Source organism: Equus przewalskii, chromosome 7, assembly GCF_037783145.1.
Source record: "Equus przewalskii isolate Varuska chromosome 7, EquPr2, whole genome shotgun sequence".
Taxonomy (NCBI): domain Eukaryota; kingdom Metazoa; phylum Chordata; class Mammalia; order Perissodactyla; family Equidae; genus Equus; species Equus przewalskii.
Window position 1 is genome coordinate 73676839 of NC_091837.1, and position 17777 is coordinate 73694615.

Here is a 17777-nt window from a genome sequence, read left to right on the forward strand (position 1 = left end):
CCTATGCTAGATGACAACTTAGAATTCTGGTGAAAGCAGCACAATTCTCGCAATATCTGGAGGCATGCTGCAAATGCATGAACTATTTCCTACCACCTCCATTTCAAACCTAAGGCCCAGGGACCACAGTTGAATGTAATCAGGAATCCTAAGGAGGGGCTACTTATGGTGTGTGCTCTTTAACAGAAAGAATTCCAATGAGTCTGTGAATATAATCATTTATTTGTCTTTACAGTGATGATGGAAGAATGTACAGGTGTCCTCTTTCAATAAAGTATAAAAATCTGTTTATATACAGTGAAGTCACAATAATCTTTAATTGGGAAATTTATTTGGTACTCCTGATCTGCTCATATGAAAACTGGGGGGGAAACAAATATTTTATGTAAGTGCTACATTTCCAGTAGATTGCACCTGGCATCAAAAGCTCAGCTTCCTCTTAAGGGTCCTTCTTGATATTACAAAAGACTCTTTTTAAGTCCTAGGACTCAAAATAAACATCATATTTTGAATAATAGATATATACATCAAAAATACATCTAAAAAGGCATTGGTTAGTGCTATTAAAAAGCTCTATGTGCTCGGGTACATTTTTTTCTTACAGGCAAAACCCAGTGGAAACGTGTTTGTTCAATTCTAGGAATTTGCTCTTGGGGGACGTCGATCGAAAGTTACCTGTAAAGAAAGACAAACAAATTTAAGTGATTCAATGATTTCTCAGGTGAGAGGCCAGCAAAACTTGAAAAAGTGATTAGGGGCTAAATCTCAGTTAGACTCGCATTTTTAAAGCCTTGATTAGCATTCAGTTACAGCACTTTGTACACAAAAAGTGCTCAGCATATCCTCCCAGTGTTTCAAGTGTTTTATTTTGATAATCGGTAAGCCTCATGCCATTCAAGAACTCGTGTGCATCCCTTTGGATGCTTATGCAAACATTTTCTATCTATAAGTAACGAAATCAGCATAAAAAGAGAAATCGTAGGGCATACGAATGAAAAAATATAATAGACACAGCTAAATCCAAACACTTTTGAGAGAATTTAAGAAAATTTCCAACAATGATGTATTTTACTTCACAAAGATTTATTTATTTATTTATTTATTTATTGAGGAAGATTAGCCCTGAGCTAACTGTTGCCAATTCTCCTCTTTTTGCTGAGGAAGACTGGCCCTGAGCTAACATTGATGCCCATCTTCCTCTGCTTTATACTTGGGACGCCTACCACAGCATGGCTTTTGCCAAGCGGTGCCATTTCTGCACCCGGGACCCTAACCGGTGAACCCCAGGCCGCCAGAGTGGAACATGTGCGCTTAACCGCTGTGCCACCAGGCCGGCCCCTACAATGATTTATTTTACTTCAGAATATTTACAGATGATAGACATGCACCAAAGTCTTGCTATCATTTAACCTGGGTGAAATGGTACTGTGCAATTGCAAATTGAACTAATTATGTATTTGATACTCTCTCTCCTTCGTAGTATTTTAATACCTTTGTTTTTATAGTTTTCTTCTTGCAATCACTCCAAAAATGTTTGATAACCTGGCATTTCTCTATGACTGTAAAATCTTAAGTAACACAGTAAATCTCAACCTGTTATTTAGGTTACACATACATATATATATAACAAATAAACGTCCACCTTGCTAATAAGGAGCATCAGAAAGAGCCGTGGCATGGTGAGGTTGACGGACCTAAGTGGAACTGCATGTTATAGTTTCCCTCTCTTAGCAGCCAGGTGAACTTCGCCATGTCCCCACCTTTGGTGAGCTGAGTCCTACCTATTCCAGGGCTTATTATAGACATCTAATTAAGTCACGTGTGAGTGCTCTGGATTATTAAACACTTTAGGTGTATTTGGGGCTAAATTAGTGAGTCAGATGAATTTAATTTTTATAACTAAGACGTACTTCTAAATCTTCGACAATCTACAAGTCTAATGGCCTGGTCTAATAATGCCATTTTCAAGTTTAAAATATAATATATATAATATGAATCTCTCCCTATTAAACATGCCAAAATAATAGCTGCTTTTTAAGTATATATTAAAACTCTAATCACACACATTAATTAGTTTGTTACCACCGTTAACCATATCTGACCAGGCAATGAGCAGCGGCAGCTGTCATATGAGCGACGTGCCTAGCGCCTAAAACCCACGCTTGCTTGCATAACGTAGGGGGCTGCCTTGACAACAGTCTGCAAAGTCATCTGTAAAGCAAGCGTCTAGTAAAGGCTCAATTAGACGACCCTTGACGACCTTAAATTATTTTCAGGAGAAAAGTCTGAGAAACAACCAAAAGCCGAAAAGCTCTGAAAAAGAGGAGGGCTTTCCGAGAGTCGGTCGTGCCGGGGCGCAGGCGCAGTGCCGGATTCTCGTACTGCGCTCGGGGACAGCGTGGCTGAATCTTGGGGCAAAGGAAACACCCTGAGACTTTCCCTCTGAAAAACTTTACACGTACTAAGTACACTCGTCAAAGCCCATAAAACACATCCTTGCCAAGGAGGAAAACAAGATTCAGAGTCAAAACGGCATCTTCCTGTCCGCAATAAGGAAAAAAAAAAAAGACTTAAAATAGCACTGAACTGGATTCAAATGGTTCTGTGTGGTCAGGAAACTGTGTGACTAAATGGCGCTACTGTCATTGAATATGTAAATGTAAGACATCGTATTTATTTCCTGTTTCTGTATCACTGTGGCATGAGCCACTTCCTGAATTAAGGCAAAGTCACGGATGAGAAGGGAACATAGCATCAACAATGACCTCATGGTCGCTACACTCAATACCCTCAGCCTATCCCTCTACCAAGTGAGAGCCCCTCCCCTCCACCCGCTGCTCAAGGGAAAAACCTGGAGTCATCCGGGCCACTCTCTCACCCTCACTTCCACCTGGTCTATCAACTGTTTGGTCAAGTCGAGTCTATCTCCAAATACATCTCAAATCTCCCTTTTCCTCTTTTTTCTCCACACCCACTGCCAACACCCTTGTGAAGCCACCGTCATCTCTTGCCGGACTCCACCAGCCTCCTTAGTGGTCTTCCAGCTGCAAGCTTTCCCCACTCCAGGCCTTTTTCTCATGCAGCAGTCATAGGCATCTTGTGAGTAAGCAAATCTGATCAGTTAGCCTTCAGTGGATTCTCAGTGGTTTTAACAATAAAGCTCAAAACCCTTAGCAACAGTCCACAAGGCTCAGCATGATTAGATTCACCTCCGTGTTCTCCCCACCTCCCCAGACTTCCTGCACTCCAACCATAGTGATCTTTTCTTTGCTCCTTAAAGGAACCAAGTTCTCCTTGCTGTTTCTTCTGATGGGAACACTTTTTACCCAGACTTTCCCAGCTCACTCCTATTGTCTTTCAGGCTCAAAGTAAATGTCTTTTCCTCAGAGAGCCTCTTTGGCCCTTCACATCGTTAGCTCCCCTGCCACCAGCTCTCACAGCACCTCTGTTTTTTCTTTACAGCCCTTATCACAGTTGGTAATTATATAGTTACATGAGCATTTGTTTAATACCACTGTGCTTAAAGTTTTGTGAGCATAGGGACTGTATGATTGTGTCCCCCACGGAATGCAAGAATGACTATTAGGACGAGGTGCAAGTCCCCAGACTGAAAGGGACGATGGGGAGGGAGGGTTCCAAGACAACTACAGAGGGAGAACTCCAACTCACTCTGCTCTTTCTCTCTCTCAGTCTCCTTCTCTTTCTCTTCCCACCTCCCCAGCTCCCACCCTCTCAATTTTGGCTTCAGAGAACACAATCTGCCTTGGGTGGCAGAAAGTAAGACAAGGCCTGCCAAAACAAAGCAGGATAGAAGTTGGGAAGCAAGATGCTACAAAAATCCTTGAAGATTTGAGTGTAATCATCTGAAGAGAATATATACCCCAATGGAACAGAGCCCATGAAACTCACATGTGAGTTTAGGATAGGATCAAAATTTGTATTTTTTAAGAGAAATTATTTATTATAATTTGGAATGTCCTTCTCATTCTCCCTGCATCAAGTCTGTGCTAGAGACAACCTAAGAGAAGGAACGGATTTTGCTACATTGTGGCCATAATGTTAAAGCGGGGACAATAGACCCCAGAAAACTATTGTGGTAGAGATGATAGCCCGCTTCGTCTCCTGCACTCATTCCTCCCTACTTTTCTCTAATGACGCATTTTCTCTAATGACACCTTGGAGGTTTTCCACCCTGCACTAATAAAGGAGGCTAGATCCCTTGCAAGTGGCTTCAGGGGTGTGACTGTCTTTACATAATGAGGACAAAAGAATGAAATAACTTTTATCGTCCTTAAATACAGAGGGGGCCAAACAAGAGCACATGTACAACCTATGCATAGGAGAAGCCTTTTTATTCACTGCTGGGGCTGGCTACAGTGGGTGGAAGCAAGAAAATGAAACCTCTCAAGTTCCAAGTCTCTCTCTGGTTAGTTTACCTGATCATATTCTTAGGCTTCATCTCCACTGTCCATTTCCAGATCCATCTCTTCTGTGTCAGCAGTTCGTGACAAGATGTCTGCCATCAGGGCTTCTTCCAATTTCTTACGCACTTGTTGTACTCGCTCTTCCTGTTTCCTTTATAAAAATAGAATAAAAAGATACTGATAATTTGGCAAGTAATGGAAATACGAACCTGCTACTAAAGTTTATCTTTACTCCAAAATCATAAAAATTCCTGAGGAAAATATACTTCCTTCTGCTTAGACTTTGCAAAAGTTTCTTCTACACTCATAAAACCAAATCACACAGGAGATGAGCCTTGCCAAAAAGAAGGATATTCAGACAGGCACATGCTCATCTCACAGAGCATTTTCGTGGGAGTAGATTTATTTCAGTGACCTTTCCAGCTTCAAGAATTTCAAGTGTGTGTAGATTTGGGGTTATTCTTATAAAGGATAATTAGAAATAACTTGGAAGCAGAGATAGAAGAGGGAAGTAACATTGAAAATAAAGAAGGAAAAGGTATTTGTTCAGTGAAGCACCGAGAAACATGGAGGAAGTGGGGGCAGGATGAGCCAGGATTTAGTCTCGCGTTCCATGGCCATCTTAGGGGAAAGCCAGTCAGAGTTCTCTCCTGGGTTCCCAGCCCTGCTGGCAACAGGCTATCAAGAACGAGCCAAGACCACACAATCCCATATGCAAAGGACAGAAGCTGAAAGGCATCTCTTCAACTGAGATGAGCTGAGTAAGTTAAGAATATGCCACAAGTTTGTCTGTGTCTTGGGGATTGCAGTGGGACCTCAAAAGTGAGAGTTAATAATGCCAAGTCATAAAGAAAGGTTCTGAAATAGATGGAAAGCAAAGCATATGAAGAAAGGTTATTGGTCTGCAGTTATCTTAAAAAAGCAGAAAAAATTTGAGAGGAGCTCGCTGACAGGGCAAGAGAAGGATTCCTAAAACAGTTCTAGCAAGCAAAGATGGTAAACAGAAAGTCACATCCAGAACCAAGTGGAGAGGCAAAGATTGAAGAAACACAAGAGAAGGGAGAAGACTGGTAAGTAAAAATCTTAGAAATAACAAGAAAGGGAGAGAGTAAAAGGCACAGGTCAGGGAGTTAGCCCTGATTAAGGACGAAATGCCTCCTGAGACCAGAGGAAAGGTGGTTAGGATGGACACAGAGTGGGAGATGGAGCAGCCCAGTGACAAGGAAGAGATGTAGCAAGGAATACTGAGGGCTCTACTGAAAAAAAAGTGATTTTCTCTATCAGTAATTGAGAAAGACAAATTGTAGCACTGCCCCAAATCTGGGAAAGCAGAAGCGTAGAGGAGCGATGTTCCGGAAGACTCCACTAAGATTCACTGAGTTATTCACTCCTTGGGTGCTGGACCAGTTGTAAAGCTACATTTATATATTCCAGCCTACATGTCTCTTTAGCTCATGAAACTCTGTCCAAGGTGGTCAAGTTAACATATATTGTGTAGCCACAAAAACGTTAGATGTTATCTTTATTAAACTCTAAAAACAATACAAAGAATTAAAAGGTATAGACTTCTACTTTTTAAATGAATTTTCAAAAAGAGAGAGGCTGTCACTGAGTTAGTCTGAGCTGTATAGGCGCTGTCATATTAAAAGAAACAAGTTAGACAGATTTTCATGTAGTGTTGCAGGGTCAAGAAGAACATGTTGTTTATTTCTTATATAGTTAGTCTTGCCTCTGGCTCAGTGGCTCAAGGTTTATGACAAATAGCATGTCAGTCTCATTGGCAGTCTTTGACTCCTAATAACAGAGTATGAGAATCTCCACAACTGCCCAAGAATAATCCCATTAGGAAGACAAAGAAAATGGAGCCAATAGTGCTTTTAGCTAGAGAACTCTATCTTAAACTCTAACATTTACCATTGATTCTCTGTTGTACTGAGCATTATTTCCCATATTTGTGAAAGCTGAAATTAAAGCATTTGCCCATTGTGGTAGGCATAGTTCTAACACAGTCCCAAAGAGGCCCCTGCCCCACTCCTATGTACACTCCTTGTATAATTCCCTCCCCTTCAGGCAGGCAGAACTTGTGAATATGATGGGCTATCACTCCATGATTAGGTTACTAATCAACTGACTTTGAGTTAATCAAAAGAGATTATCTTAGGGGGCCTGACCTAGAAAGAAGAGCCCCTAAAAGCATTTTAGCCCTTCCTGAAAGAAGTGGGAAAGGGAATATGGAGGGAGCCATGGGGCAGGGAACTGCCAGCAGCCTCTAACAGCTGAGAATAGCCCCCACCCCATAGCCAACAAGGGAACAGGGGCCTCAGTCCTACAGCTACAAGGAAATGAATTCTGCAACAACCATAGGAGTTGAAAGAGGACCCCAAGCTCCAGAAGAGAATGCAGTCCAACAAACACTGATTTCAGCCTTGGCAGCCTGAGCAGAGAATCCAGTCATGCCTGGCTCAGACTTCTAACCTATGGAACTGTGAGCTATAAACGGGAGTTGTTTTAAGCACTAAATTTGTGAGAATTTGTAACTTGACAATTAAATCAAATGGGTAATTTGTTAGACAAGTTTATTCTAAGAGGAAATCATCCAGATCTGGTTTGGAGATAGTTTCCTCTACTATCAAAAGATCTGGTGGTGAAGCCATCAACATTCCTGTGCTATCGCTCAGAGAAGCTCAGTCAACAACCATAATGACCCGGTGAGATCCCTGCTGAGTAACTGGGTACTCATTCCAAGACAGATAAGAACTCATCGCCAAGTAATTTCCTTCCTCAAGGGTAAGAATAATCCGAGGGGCAAGTTGATTCCTCTCCTTGATTTTACATTTTGTTTTTCTTAAAAAATAATGCTGATCATAAATTCTATGTAAACAAGGCATCTGAATCAACTTCAAACCATTCTACATCTTTGCAAAAGGAACTACTTTAAAACCCAGGAAGGGCTTTCTGATTATATACCTCGCTAGACTCACGCATTTAAAAACATTCTCATGCCAGCTTTTACAGATTTGGAAAAAAATATATACATATAAAACGTATTTTTTAATTATGTGATTCAAAAGTGCCATCTGCTGGTTTTGTCTAGGAATATTACTCCAGTAACACTTTCTGATTTACACTCAGAGGATAGAAGTAGGGAAGTATACACACTCTCCTATTTTTGAGGAAAATACAGAATGCTATCATTATACTATCATTATAAAGTAATGATACTGAGGTTCATAAATCCCATATAAGAATTTCTTTGTGGTCTGAATATCTGGAATAGTTTTGCTTCTCCTGAGCAACGGTTTGCTTATACTTTCTGGGTATTATCAGTCTGAGTTGTATGTTTTCCTTCCACTATTTGCTGCTAAAAACCTCATTTGTGGCCCAGCCTTGGAAAGAGTGAAAAATGTTAGCTGCAGCTCTGTCCTTCCTCCTTCCTGGCTGTTTCATTGCTTCACCCTTTGCTTGATCTTTCCCTTTTACTTCTCACCTGGCTTTTTGTGTGTGTGTGTGTCTTTGGAGCCACCTTAAATCTTTACTAGAAACAACATGAAGTAGAGATAAACAAATCTCTAAATTGAGCTGAAGTGAAGTAACCATAATCAAGACAAGTAATTGACCTGTGGAAACACAACTGAGCTGAAAGCAGCCTGGCTCGGATCTGCTTCAAAGAGAGACTAGTCTGTAGACAAACCAATGCAGGAAGCAATCACAAAAGGCACGGCTGAACGGAGGGTTCTTCAGAGCAAAAAGGCACCACCCCAAACTGCAAAAGACACTGCAAAACTGATGCGCAGAGTAAGACTGGTCCATCCTTTGGACACGATGGTGCTGATACCCCTTATACGCAGCACTTCTGCCTTTTCACACATGTATTTGTTTTAAATGTCCTATATCACCTTGAGTAGTTTCACAAAAGCTTTGTGAAAAAAAAAGTATAACTTTCTGATTGACTCATCTCTTCCTAGATGTGCCATTGAACCTAAAAGGCAGTATAAAATTTATCAAATGTAAACAACAAGATTTTGAAGTTCCGTTGAAGGGCCTTACCTAATGTCTTCATCTGTGACAATGAAAGCCTTGCAGAGGGGTTGAGATGTGTTAAGCCAAACAGCGGGGTTCTTTTCCACAGCAGCCGAGACTTGCCCTGTGATGGGTGCAGAGCTTGTGTGCAAAGCGCTGGCAACAGCAGACAAAAGGGTCTCATCGTTACTACCTGGACCAACTCCTGCAATTAGAAATACGTGCTAGTTAAAGGAAACTTCTAGATGTGCTGAGCAAACCTTATGTAACCTAAAACAACTGATACTTTTATGTTCTTTTGGGGTCATATATTTAAAACTGACACAAGCCAAAGCAGCAAAGGATAAGATTATATCTACTTAACAGTTATTATACACCAAAGAATTAACATTAAAGAAATCGTAATAAAATAGCTGAGCACTTTAATAAAAGTTTAATATAACTTTAAATAACATTTTCCAAGGTACTAGACTGTTTAAAAGTTGGCTACATTTCCTCAAGCAAGGTCAATTATTTTAATGATCTAAGTCCCTTCTAAAATCATATTAAACTCAAGTATCCCTATTAATGTATCCCTGGAATGCTGGAAGAGTTTCTCCTGTCAATTTCAACGTTAATTTCTAGCAGTATCTCAACACTATCTTTGTTTGGGGACTTCAAAGGAAAAGCCAAAGCAAGCATTCTGTACCTGCAGCTTTAACAGCTTTTTCAAAAACCCAACAAAATATCCAAGTTAATAGATTTGATAATTGTACACCTTGACTACTTGTAAGAGACTGGCACCCTGGCCACATTAAGATGCATTGCTTAGAGTCCTAAACTTGTTACACTAAAGCAATAATTTCCAAGAACATAGAGGGATGAGATAATATTCTAACCATGAATTATGAGTATTTTGAGCAATCCACAGTATATCAAGATTCAGAAGCTAAAGTTATAATACTTGAAAAATAATGCTTCTCTAGAACTTGGAATTAACATATGATATGACAGGCGCACTAGCAACTGAGCTTTCCAGCCCAGATCCCACTTGCTGCTGTTCCTGGACCAAGGTGCACCTGTTCCCATTGCCACCTACAGCAGCAGTTTGTGGAGAGAGAGGCAGAAGGCGAGCTGTTAGGTGTTCTTTTGATAAGAGAGCAGAGAAAGAGCAAGTGCTGGGGCCAGATGCTGCTTTGAGCAGGAAGCTTGGGAAATTCTGGCACTCAGCTGCATTTGGTTCTAAAAGTAGCACAGGAGTTAGTTTATATGATGAACCTCACCTAAAGCCAAAATTTTTACACAGAAAAAAATCTCAGGTAATATACTGCACTGAGGCATCGCTGCAACATACAAGCTTTTCATGACATTTCCTCTGGGTTTACTAAAACACAAGAGGTGTGTCATCCAGCAAGGCAATCCCACAAAGTAAATGACTTGTCTCAGTCATTTCTGACTGCAGCATCTAACACAGAGCCTGGCACACAGTAGGTACTGCTCAACTGAACTTGGATAATACCTTGAAGACCTTTAGGGAGTTCCATGGTTTTTATAATTTGTTCTGTTACATCTGATGCACTAAGTCCTTGTAGCCTCTTCTCCCAGAAAAGCTGTAAGGCAAAACATCACTGTTAATAGATACATTCTTGGAACAAGAAAGTAGCGCATCGATGCTGTTGAATAATGAAATTGAAATCATTTCAATAGGTTCCTAATTACCCCATTTTTTTCTTACAAAAAGCTAAATGATGCTCCAAACATGAGTTACTTCAACATATCATAATTCTTTCAAATGATATTACTCAAAAAATGTTGTTTTGTTATTTTATGCAACCTATTCCCTTGTTACAGTACTACAGATTGTTATATGCTATATACTCTATATAGTTCTTCATGAAGTATCTTCCAAAGAATACAACTTGAATTTTTTATAGATTCATTTGGCATGAAAATTTAGTGTTATAATTTATCAGAGAAAACAAATTATATTATGTAACACCCCTTTATCCAATATCATTAGGGAAAGAGCTCCTCCATGTATGTGATTTTTCCAAGACACTAAAGTTTAGCCCTTTAGCACACTTTAAGGGAAAAAGGGGCCAGTTTTTATGGAAACTTTTCTAAAATGTCGTACCTACTTCCTTGCTTTTTAAACAAGATGTCGCATTCATGAATGGCTTTCTCTCTGTTGCACAGAGCCTGGGTCACCTTAGTCACTCAGTGGCCCCAGGTCATTATTCTGGGCATCAGTGAGCACACTGAAGGCTCTTCATGCCCTGTGGGGCTTCTGAGGTATGCAATTGCTTATTCAAACACTCAATGGCCCAAGACAGTTCTGCTATTTGATTTTATCTCCTTTCTATACTTTATTCTCTCTCCCAGTTAGCTATTACTTCTCAGCGATGTCATTCATCCATTCAACATATATTTATAGAGCTCCTGCTATGTGCTGTGCTTGCCCTGTGGATGAACTGTTGATAAGATAGACAATGTCTTGGTCCTCAAGCCTCATCTCTTTTCTAGTCTGTTTTGTATCTACTGCAGCCAAAAAACAGATAAAGCAATTCCTTAGGACTCTGTATATCTGTCTTTAATCCTGATACCGAGGACCTGTCACATAGCAGGTACTGAAAAAATATTTGCGTGAGTGAGTGACTGAAAATGGGAGTAACTGGACTCAGAATGAGGATCTTAAGGGATACACAAACGCAAGGCAGAACTCCAGCTCTAGAGGTATGACCTTGGACAAGTTCTAGAACCTCAGAAACTTCAACTTCCTCTTCTGTAAAACGTGGCAGCAACGACTATCACAATAATATTACTGTAGGGATTAAATATAGCCATATATGTAAACCACCTGTCACGTAGTAGGCATATGGTTTACTGCATTTACTTTTAGCAAGTTTTGGCCATGCTAAGGGCTTTTCAGGCTTATATTCTGACTTCTGGGTATATGTAAAGTGACAGATAACTGCCCTCCATACAAAAGAGAAGATACAGTAAAATAATTCTATTTATGGCAGAAGAGCAATATGTTGGATTTATAATAACCTCAATGCTAGCACCAAGAGTAACCTGCAACAGAATGCTTGCCTATCCTCTGAGGACCTTTGGCACATGGTAACATCTCCTTACATCTCCCTGCAAGTTACATCATCAACAGAGTATGTGGTCAATGTGAACGAGTCAAGAATAAGATGACGCGAATGATCATCACGGGTGAAAATAGGTGAAGGTGATAATTAATGAATGTGATAAATGTCCCAGGAAACTTGGCCTGCTTTCTGTTTCCTCTTTGGTAGAATAACATCACCTATGCTTTGAATATCACAACTATAGGAAAAAACAAGGAAAACAAAAGCCAGTTAATTCCTAAGGAAAAAGTATTCAGAGGAATCAGTAAGTACGAGATTAATAAGTACTTCTATAATAAAATTATATTCAGATATATAATTTAATTTGAAAAAAATAAATCAACACTACCAAAACACATAGCATGTACAGATATGATTGCTAATACTTTACACCTAAAAACTCCAATTCCAGATATCAAAAGTTAAATTTTTTACATTCTATCATTTTCAGTTCTTTAATTTTTTCTGCTTTTTCTCCCCAAATCCCCCCAGCACATAGTTGTATATTTTAGTTGTGGGTCCTTCTAGTTGTGATATATGGGACACCACCTCAGCATGGCTTGATGAGCGGTGCCATGTCCACACACAGGATCCGAACCAGCGAAACCCTGGGCCGCCAAAGCGGAGCGTGAGAACTTAACCACTCAGCCACGGGGCCGGCCCCATAACATTTTTAGTTCTTAATTTTTAAATTCCTGTTAATAAGAAGGGAAATGATACAAAAATTTAGAAAGGAAAATTTTACAAAAGAAATCTTGCATTGAGAGGCAAATGTTCGGCTCTAGATTACATTAAGTCCTGGTACTACCACATGTCATCTGATAGCCCTCAACTAAGTCTGAAGTTGAATCTGATATGCACTGATGACCTCTTTATAAATGAAATGCTTATGCCATGCAAATAGAGATACATACATCATGTATGCTTATGTATGTGTGCATGCGTGCTTGCGTGTGTGCGTATTCCTCCCAGGGGAGGGGGGAGGAAGTGAGAAATGTCAGAGAAGGAAAGGAGGCCAGTTTGAGAAAAGAAAACATTTAACTGGTCAGGGTCACCACTGCCTCCTCTTCCTCCTTTCCACCATTCATTCAAAGCTAATAAACTCACCTAATTTTCATGAGAAGTGAAATAGTCTTCATGAGATAAATGTCTCTACATCTCAGTATGTTCCTAACTCACCTTCTCTACATCCATCTTCTCAGATTCCTACCTGTTTTGTTTTGTTTACTTGTTTTTGGGAGGGGGGATTATTTGCATTTTAAAATATCTTAAAAATTTATATAGAGCAGGCATTTTGGTAAGTGAAGAAGCCAGTCTTTTCCATACTGTTTGATTTAGTTTATATGACATTCTGAAAAAGGCAAAACTATTGGATGGCTACCAGGGGCTAGGGGTCTGACTACACAGGGTTGGCACAAGGGCAATTCTTTGCGGTGCTGGAATTGTACTCTCTGGTTCTTTGTAAACACAAACTTCATCCAGCTGATATAATTACCATTTTCTTTTTCTGTCCAAGCCAATTCCTCAAATTCCTCAAGGAATGATGAATATGCACTATCTCTATTCCCCCAGGCCCATTTCAACTTTATTACCCATCCCCTTTTCCATGAATTTTCACTAAATTCACTCTAAAAGTCAGTCACCTCCTCTTAACAAATTCAATGACCTTTTCTCACTATCTCTAGACACTTTATGGCCCTGAATGCTTTAGAGGGGAGCAGGGGAGGGGAGAGGTCTTTCTTTGCCTAAATTTAAAATGTCCTGATCGACTCATTTATGAATTCCATGTTTTTACTAGGTGATTAATTGTGGTCATCTGGAGTTCTTCTCACAGTATTACTACCCCAACCATTAAAAGTCTAAAGACAATAATATTGAAAAGACAAGTTTCCCTATATTTGTAATGAGTTCCCCTCTACAGTAGCTATCTAGTCTCTACCACCACACTTTCATAAACACTACTGCTTTCATAAATTCTAATGAACCCACTGAAAATCTGATTTCACCTGCTAAATCCAATGATTTTTCTCAACTTAATCTTGCTGCTTGGTGTGAGGCCAAATAATCAACATAATACCTATAGCGGGCAGTGATTTAATATTTGGAGTAACTCCCAAAATGTGCTATCACCTTCAGTTATTACATCCCTGTCCAATCCCTGCTAATCAGACTCCCCAGGTGTCTCATAATATCTTCTTCTCTTTGTCACCCTCCATTGGATAGCTCCCATGTGTGCATCACTTTACATTGCCAATGGTCTGGGCAATGCCCTATCCAGTAAACCAGATGATGGAGAAGCATAGGATGGGATTAAAAGTCATCCAGAACCAAAAAAGTGCCTAAAATATCAGTGACAGGGGCAGTGCAACTTTGAAGAAATCATCTTACTAGAAACTAGAGTTCATCTCTACGCCTTTGCTCCTCCCATGGATGTAATAAGTACATCTGTGACATCAGTGGAGCCACAGCTGCATGTGCTTTATCTATCCTCTAAAAGCAATTAGAAGATCAATCCAAATTCAATAAATATTCTCTGAGCACCCATGGTGCGCAAAGTATGTTGCTAGGGTGGTTATTAGGATAATCGGCAATCACTGCCCTCTAGGAGCTTACTGATTGGTGGAAAACTAGCAAAACACTACAAGGTAGACTGTGATAACCACAATAATGAAGATACAAAATTAACTTCAGTTGGGGAAAATCTGGGAAGGCTTTTAGGAAGAAGTAGCTCTTGAAAAGTGTGTAAGAATTCTCTAAACGAGGAAAGGCTACTCCAAGCTGAGGAAATAGTTTAAGCAAAGGCAAGGAAGTGAGACAGAGAGCACAGAGAAGTATTTCTAAATGTTTTTATATGGAAGAATAACCGGGGTGGCTTATACTCCAAGGCCTCGGCCCCAGAGATTCTGTTCAGTAGGTCTGGGGTGAGGGAACTAGTTTCATTTTCTCTCTGTTATACAAGAGTCTTAGGTGACCCTGCCGCAGGCCCAGGGATCTCAGCTTCAGAGAGACTGGTTTGGTTTGCGTTGAGAGAATGGTAGTGCACATAGAGCTGGTGCTCACTGATCACCGAGATCTCTGAATTTTATTCCTGATTACACTAGAAGACAAAAAATACGTTATTCTATCCTCTCCTCGTAGAAGACTGGAGGAAGATATTTGCCTATTTTTCACTGCAGGAGGACATGAGTCAAAGCATATTTAAGAGTATATCAAATTGTTTAGGTGTGAACAGAGAAAGGGCTTACCTAAAGTTCTGTTTATGCCCAGTCATATTCTCTTGGTGGAATAAGAGGGGGAGGAAGACAACTACCACTTACCCACCAAGCCCTTTCCTTAGGCCTGGCAGTGTGCCCAGTGCTTTACATACAGTAATTCAGTTCATTTTCCCTACGGCATTTTGAAGAATGTATTATTAGTGCGATTTACAGTAACTTACCAAAGGTTGCACAACTAGTCAGTGGTGCAGCTGGAATTAAAACTCAGGTCAGTGTGATTCAACAGTCCTGATCTTAACAATAAAAGCTCTGGAAGGACATTGACATGCTTGGCTCTGTGTTATATCATATAGTAAAAGGCCTCAGACCCTCCTTCTCATGAAACTAAAGGCTGATAAAAGATCAGTAAATGCTAAGAAAATTAGCAAGTTACTCTTTATCTATTTACCTAGTAAGCAACTATGTAAGTCGTCAGTTGTAGATGATCTGGGCAGATGCCTGCCTCCTCCTCATGCAGAATCAAGAGACCCAGGCATGTAATACATTTAGGCTAAAGCTGGCACAGAGTTTTAGGAAGATATCAAACCATAATTTCAGGTAGCTCACATGATAAAACCAAAGAATTGGCATAAAATATATTCTCTGCAAATTAGCTTTCTTAGAATTAATTGCAAATATCAACCACAATGAACACCAAATTTTTATTTGGTGGATGGAAATTAAGGACTGAGACCCTTATTCCAAAGAAACACTTTCAGATAAGTCACACTAACTATAGAGTAGTAGTAGATATTTCACAACACAGGAGAGAGAGAGTGATTTACTAAGCATAGACAGCTGACGGCTTTTGAATTTTTTCTGTGAGAATACTGTTTTAGGTTAATTATGCTAATATGTATTTCTCATGAACACAATGAAAAGCAGCTACATGAAATATACCAATATTATTTTCATCCACCATTATATTTAATTTGAAAAGCATTGATGTGTCTGTATGGGGTTTTAAAAAATTCACTGATGAAAAGAAATTGACCTTCTATGTCTACTGATGGCCTCATATTGACGGTGAACTCAGAGAGTAGGAAGAATGAACTTCTGAGTAGAGGAGTGAATGGGATTGGGCTTCAGAGTCAGAACGGCCTGGATTCAAATCCTTGCTTTGCCATTTACTAGCTTTATAAAGTTAGACAACTAGCTTAACCTGTCTCAATATCAGTTTCCTACTCTTTGGAGTGGGATGATAAAACAATCTCAAAGAGTTACAGAAACTAAATGAGGAGGTTTTATAAACACTTGAACATGCCCAGTAGAGAACAAGCATCATTTTATTATTTAGTTTCACCCATGGCTTCTAGCACACTGCTGATCATACAAAAGTACTTAATAAGTAATTTGTCATCTTGTTAAAATTAATAAATATCAACAAAGCAAAAAATAATCAACTCTAAAAGGTGAGTATTCACAAATGAAGACTGAGCACATACATATGAATCTGCCCTTCGCTCCCAGATCTTCAGCTGGGATTTCCTTGTAACTACAAGTATCTTAAAACCCTTCCTCTCTTCTCATCCAAGCCAGACTGCCTCTCACGAAAGACCAAAGTTGGTTGGGAGGATTTTGGTAAGCAGAACTGACAACGTAATTTGCAGGATCCAGAACAAAGTGAAAACAAACGTGAGACCCCTTGTTCCAAAAGTATTAAGAATTTCATGATGGCAACAGCAGAGCATTCAGTCAGACATGGGGCCCTTGTAAGCACAGGGCTCTGTGCAACTGCACAGGTCACGTGCCCATGGAGCCAGCGGTGGTGATAAGTGCAGTGCAGGGGTGGAAAGGAGAAGAGACAAGTAGAGAAAGGAGCCCCTGTGCTGCACAGCAATACTCATAACCTCATTCTATGAATTTCTTAAAAGAAGAAGGGCAACAGAAAATAGTTCTGGCTGGATCTATGCAATACAAAGGACCCTTCCCTTCACTCCTCGCTAAAATAACCCAAGGGTTTTTCATCCCTCCTGTTGTTCCTCTTTTGGAGGACCAGTGAAAAGATGACTGCCCAGGTTCTCCACAGTTGAGCAGCATGGGTAAGGAAGGAGGGAAGCCTAGGAAACGAGGAAACTCTAATGGGAAGAGTGGACTGAAGTCTAGAGAAGGGTCAGAATTTTGTTCTATTTAAAGTCCAGTGGGTAACATGGATAGCTTTTAATTAAGATGTCCTGAAACTGTAATTTTCTTGTTATTTTTACTCCATCTTTTTCCATGTTGTAATGATGGTAAAGCCCTTAGAAAAACCTCAAAAGGGCTCTGAGCTTGTTTCAAGAATAGAAGGTAGGAGAGAATTAAGGAACATAAACTACATTTCTGTTCTGCACTGAAGCAAGGAGGGGAAAAAAACGGGAATCAGCTGCAATGGCCTAGGGCAGAGTTTCTCAGTCTCGGCATTATTAACATTTTGGGTTGGATAAATCTTTGTATGGATGTTTAGCAGTGTCCCTGGCTTATACCCACTAGATCCCAGTAGCACCACCTCAGTTCTGACAACCAAAAATGTCTCTGAACATTGCCAAATTTCTCCCAGTATATGGGACAGAATCAGGTCTGGTTGAGAATCACTAAGGGGAGAAAGAGAAAGAGGCCAGGAGGTTTACAATGGCAGGCACCCAGATCTCATAGCTGAAACAGAAAGGGGAGCCGTCCATTGGCATATGCCATCACTGCAGCCAGCTCCTGTCTCAACTTTCAAGAGTCCCTATCCCAGCTCCTCCTTCCTCAGACTTGTGAGGACCACCCTATGTGGCTTGGAGCTGGGTGCCTGTTTTCTCACTGCCAGACAACTAGGGAGTGAGTAAGATAAAGCAGAGGTGGGAGAAATAGTTTTTACCTTGGGAGTTGAAATTTAACACACTTCCTGATAGAAACATGGTTATAAACAGTAATTACTTTTAATAATTCAGACACACTTTTGATTAAATGATCTTTTATGGGCTGGTCTGAGATAACAGAACCAT

At 40.1% G+C, this 17777-nt stretch overlaps 1 protein-coding gene across 1 annotated transcript in view; it reads right to left on the bottom strand.

The window, feature by feature from the left end:
- Window positions 1–202: 202 nt before the first annotated feature.
- MBD2 (methyl-CpG binding domain protein 2) overlaps window positions 203–17777 on the bottom strand; it is a 73461-nt gene continuing 55886 nt past the window's right edge. The window contains exons 4-7 of the mRNA XM_008514657.2: window positions 9943–10033; window positions 8472–8649; window positions 4437–4575; window positions 203–675 (exon numbers count right to left, since the gene is read on the bottom strand). Of these exons, the coding sequence (XP_008512879.2) occupies window positions 4449–4575; window positions 8472–8649; window positions 9943–10033 (396 nt within the window). The 3' untranslated portion in view covers window positions 203–675; window positions 4437–4448. The remainder of the gene's footprint in view (window positions 676–4436; window positions 4576–8471; window positions 8650–9942; window positions 10034–17777) is intronic.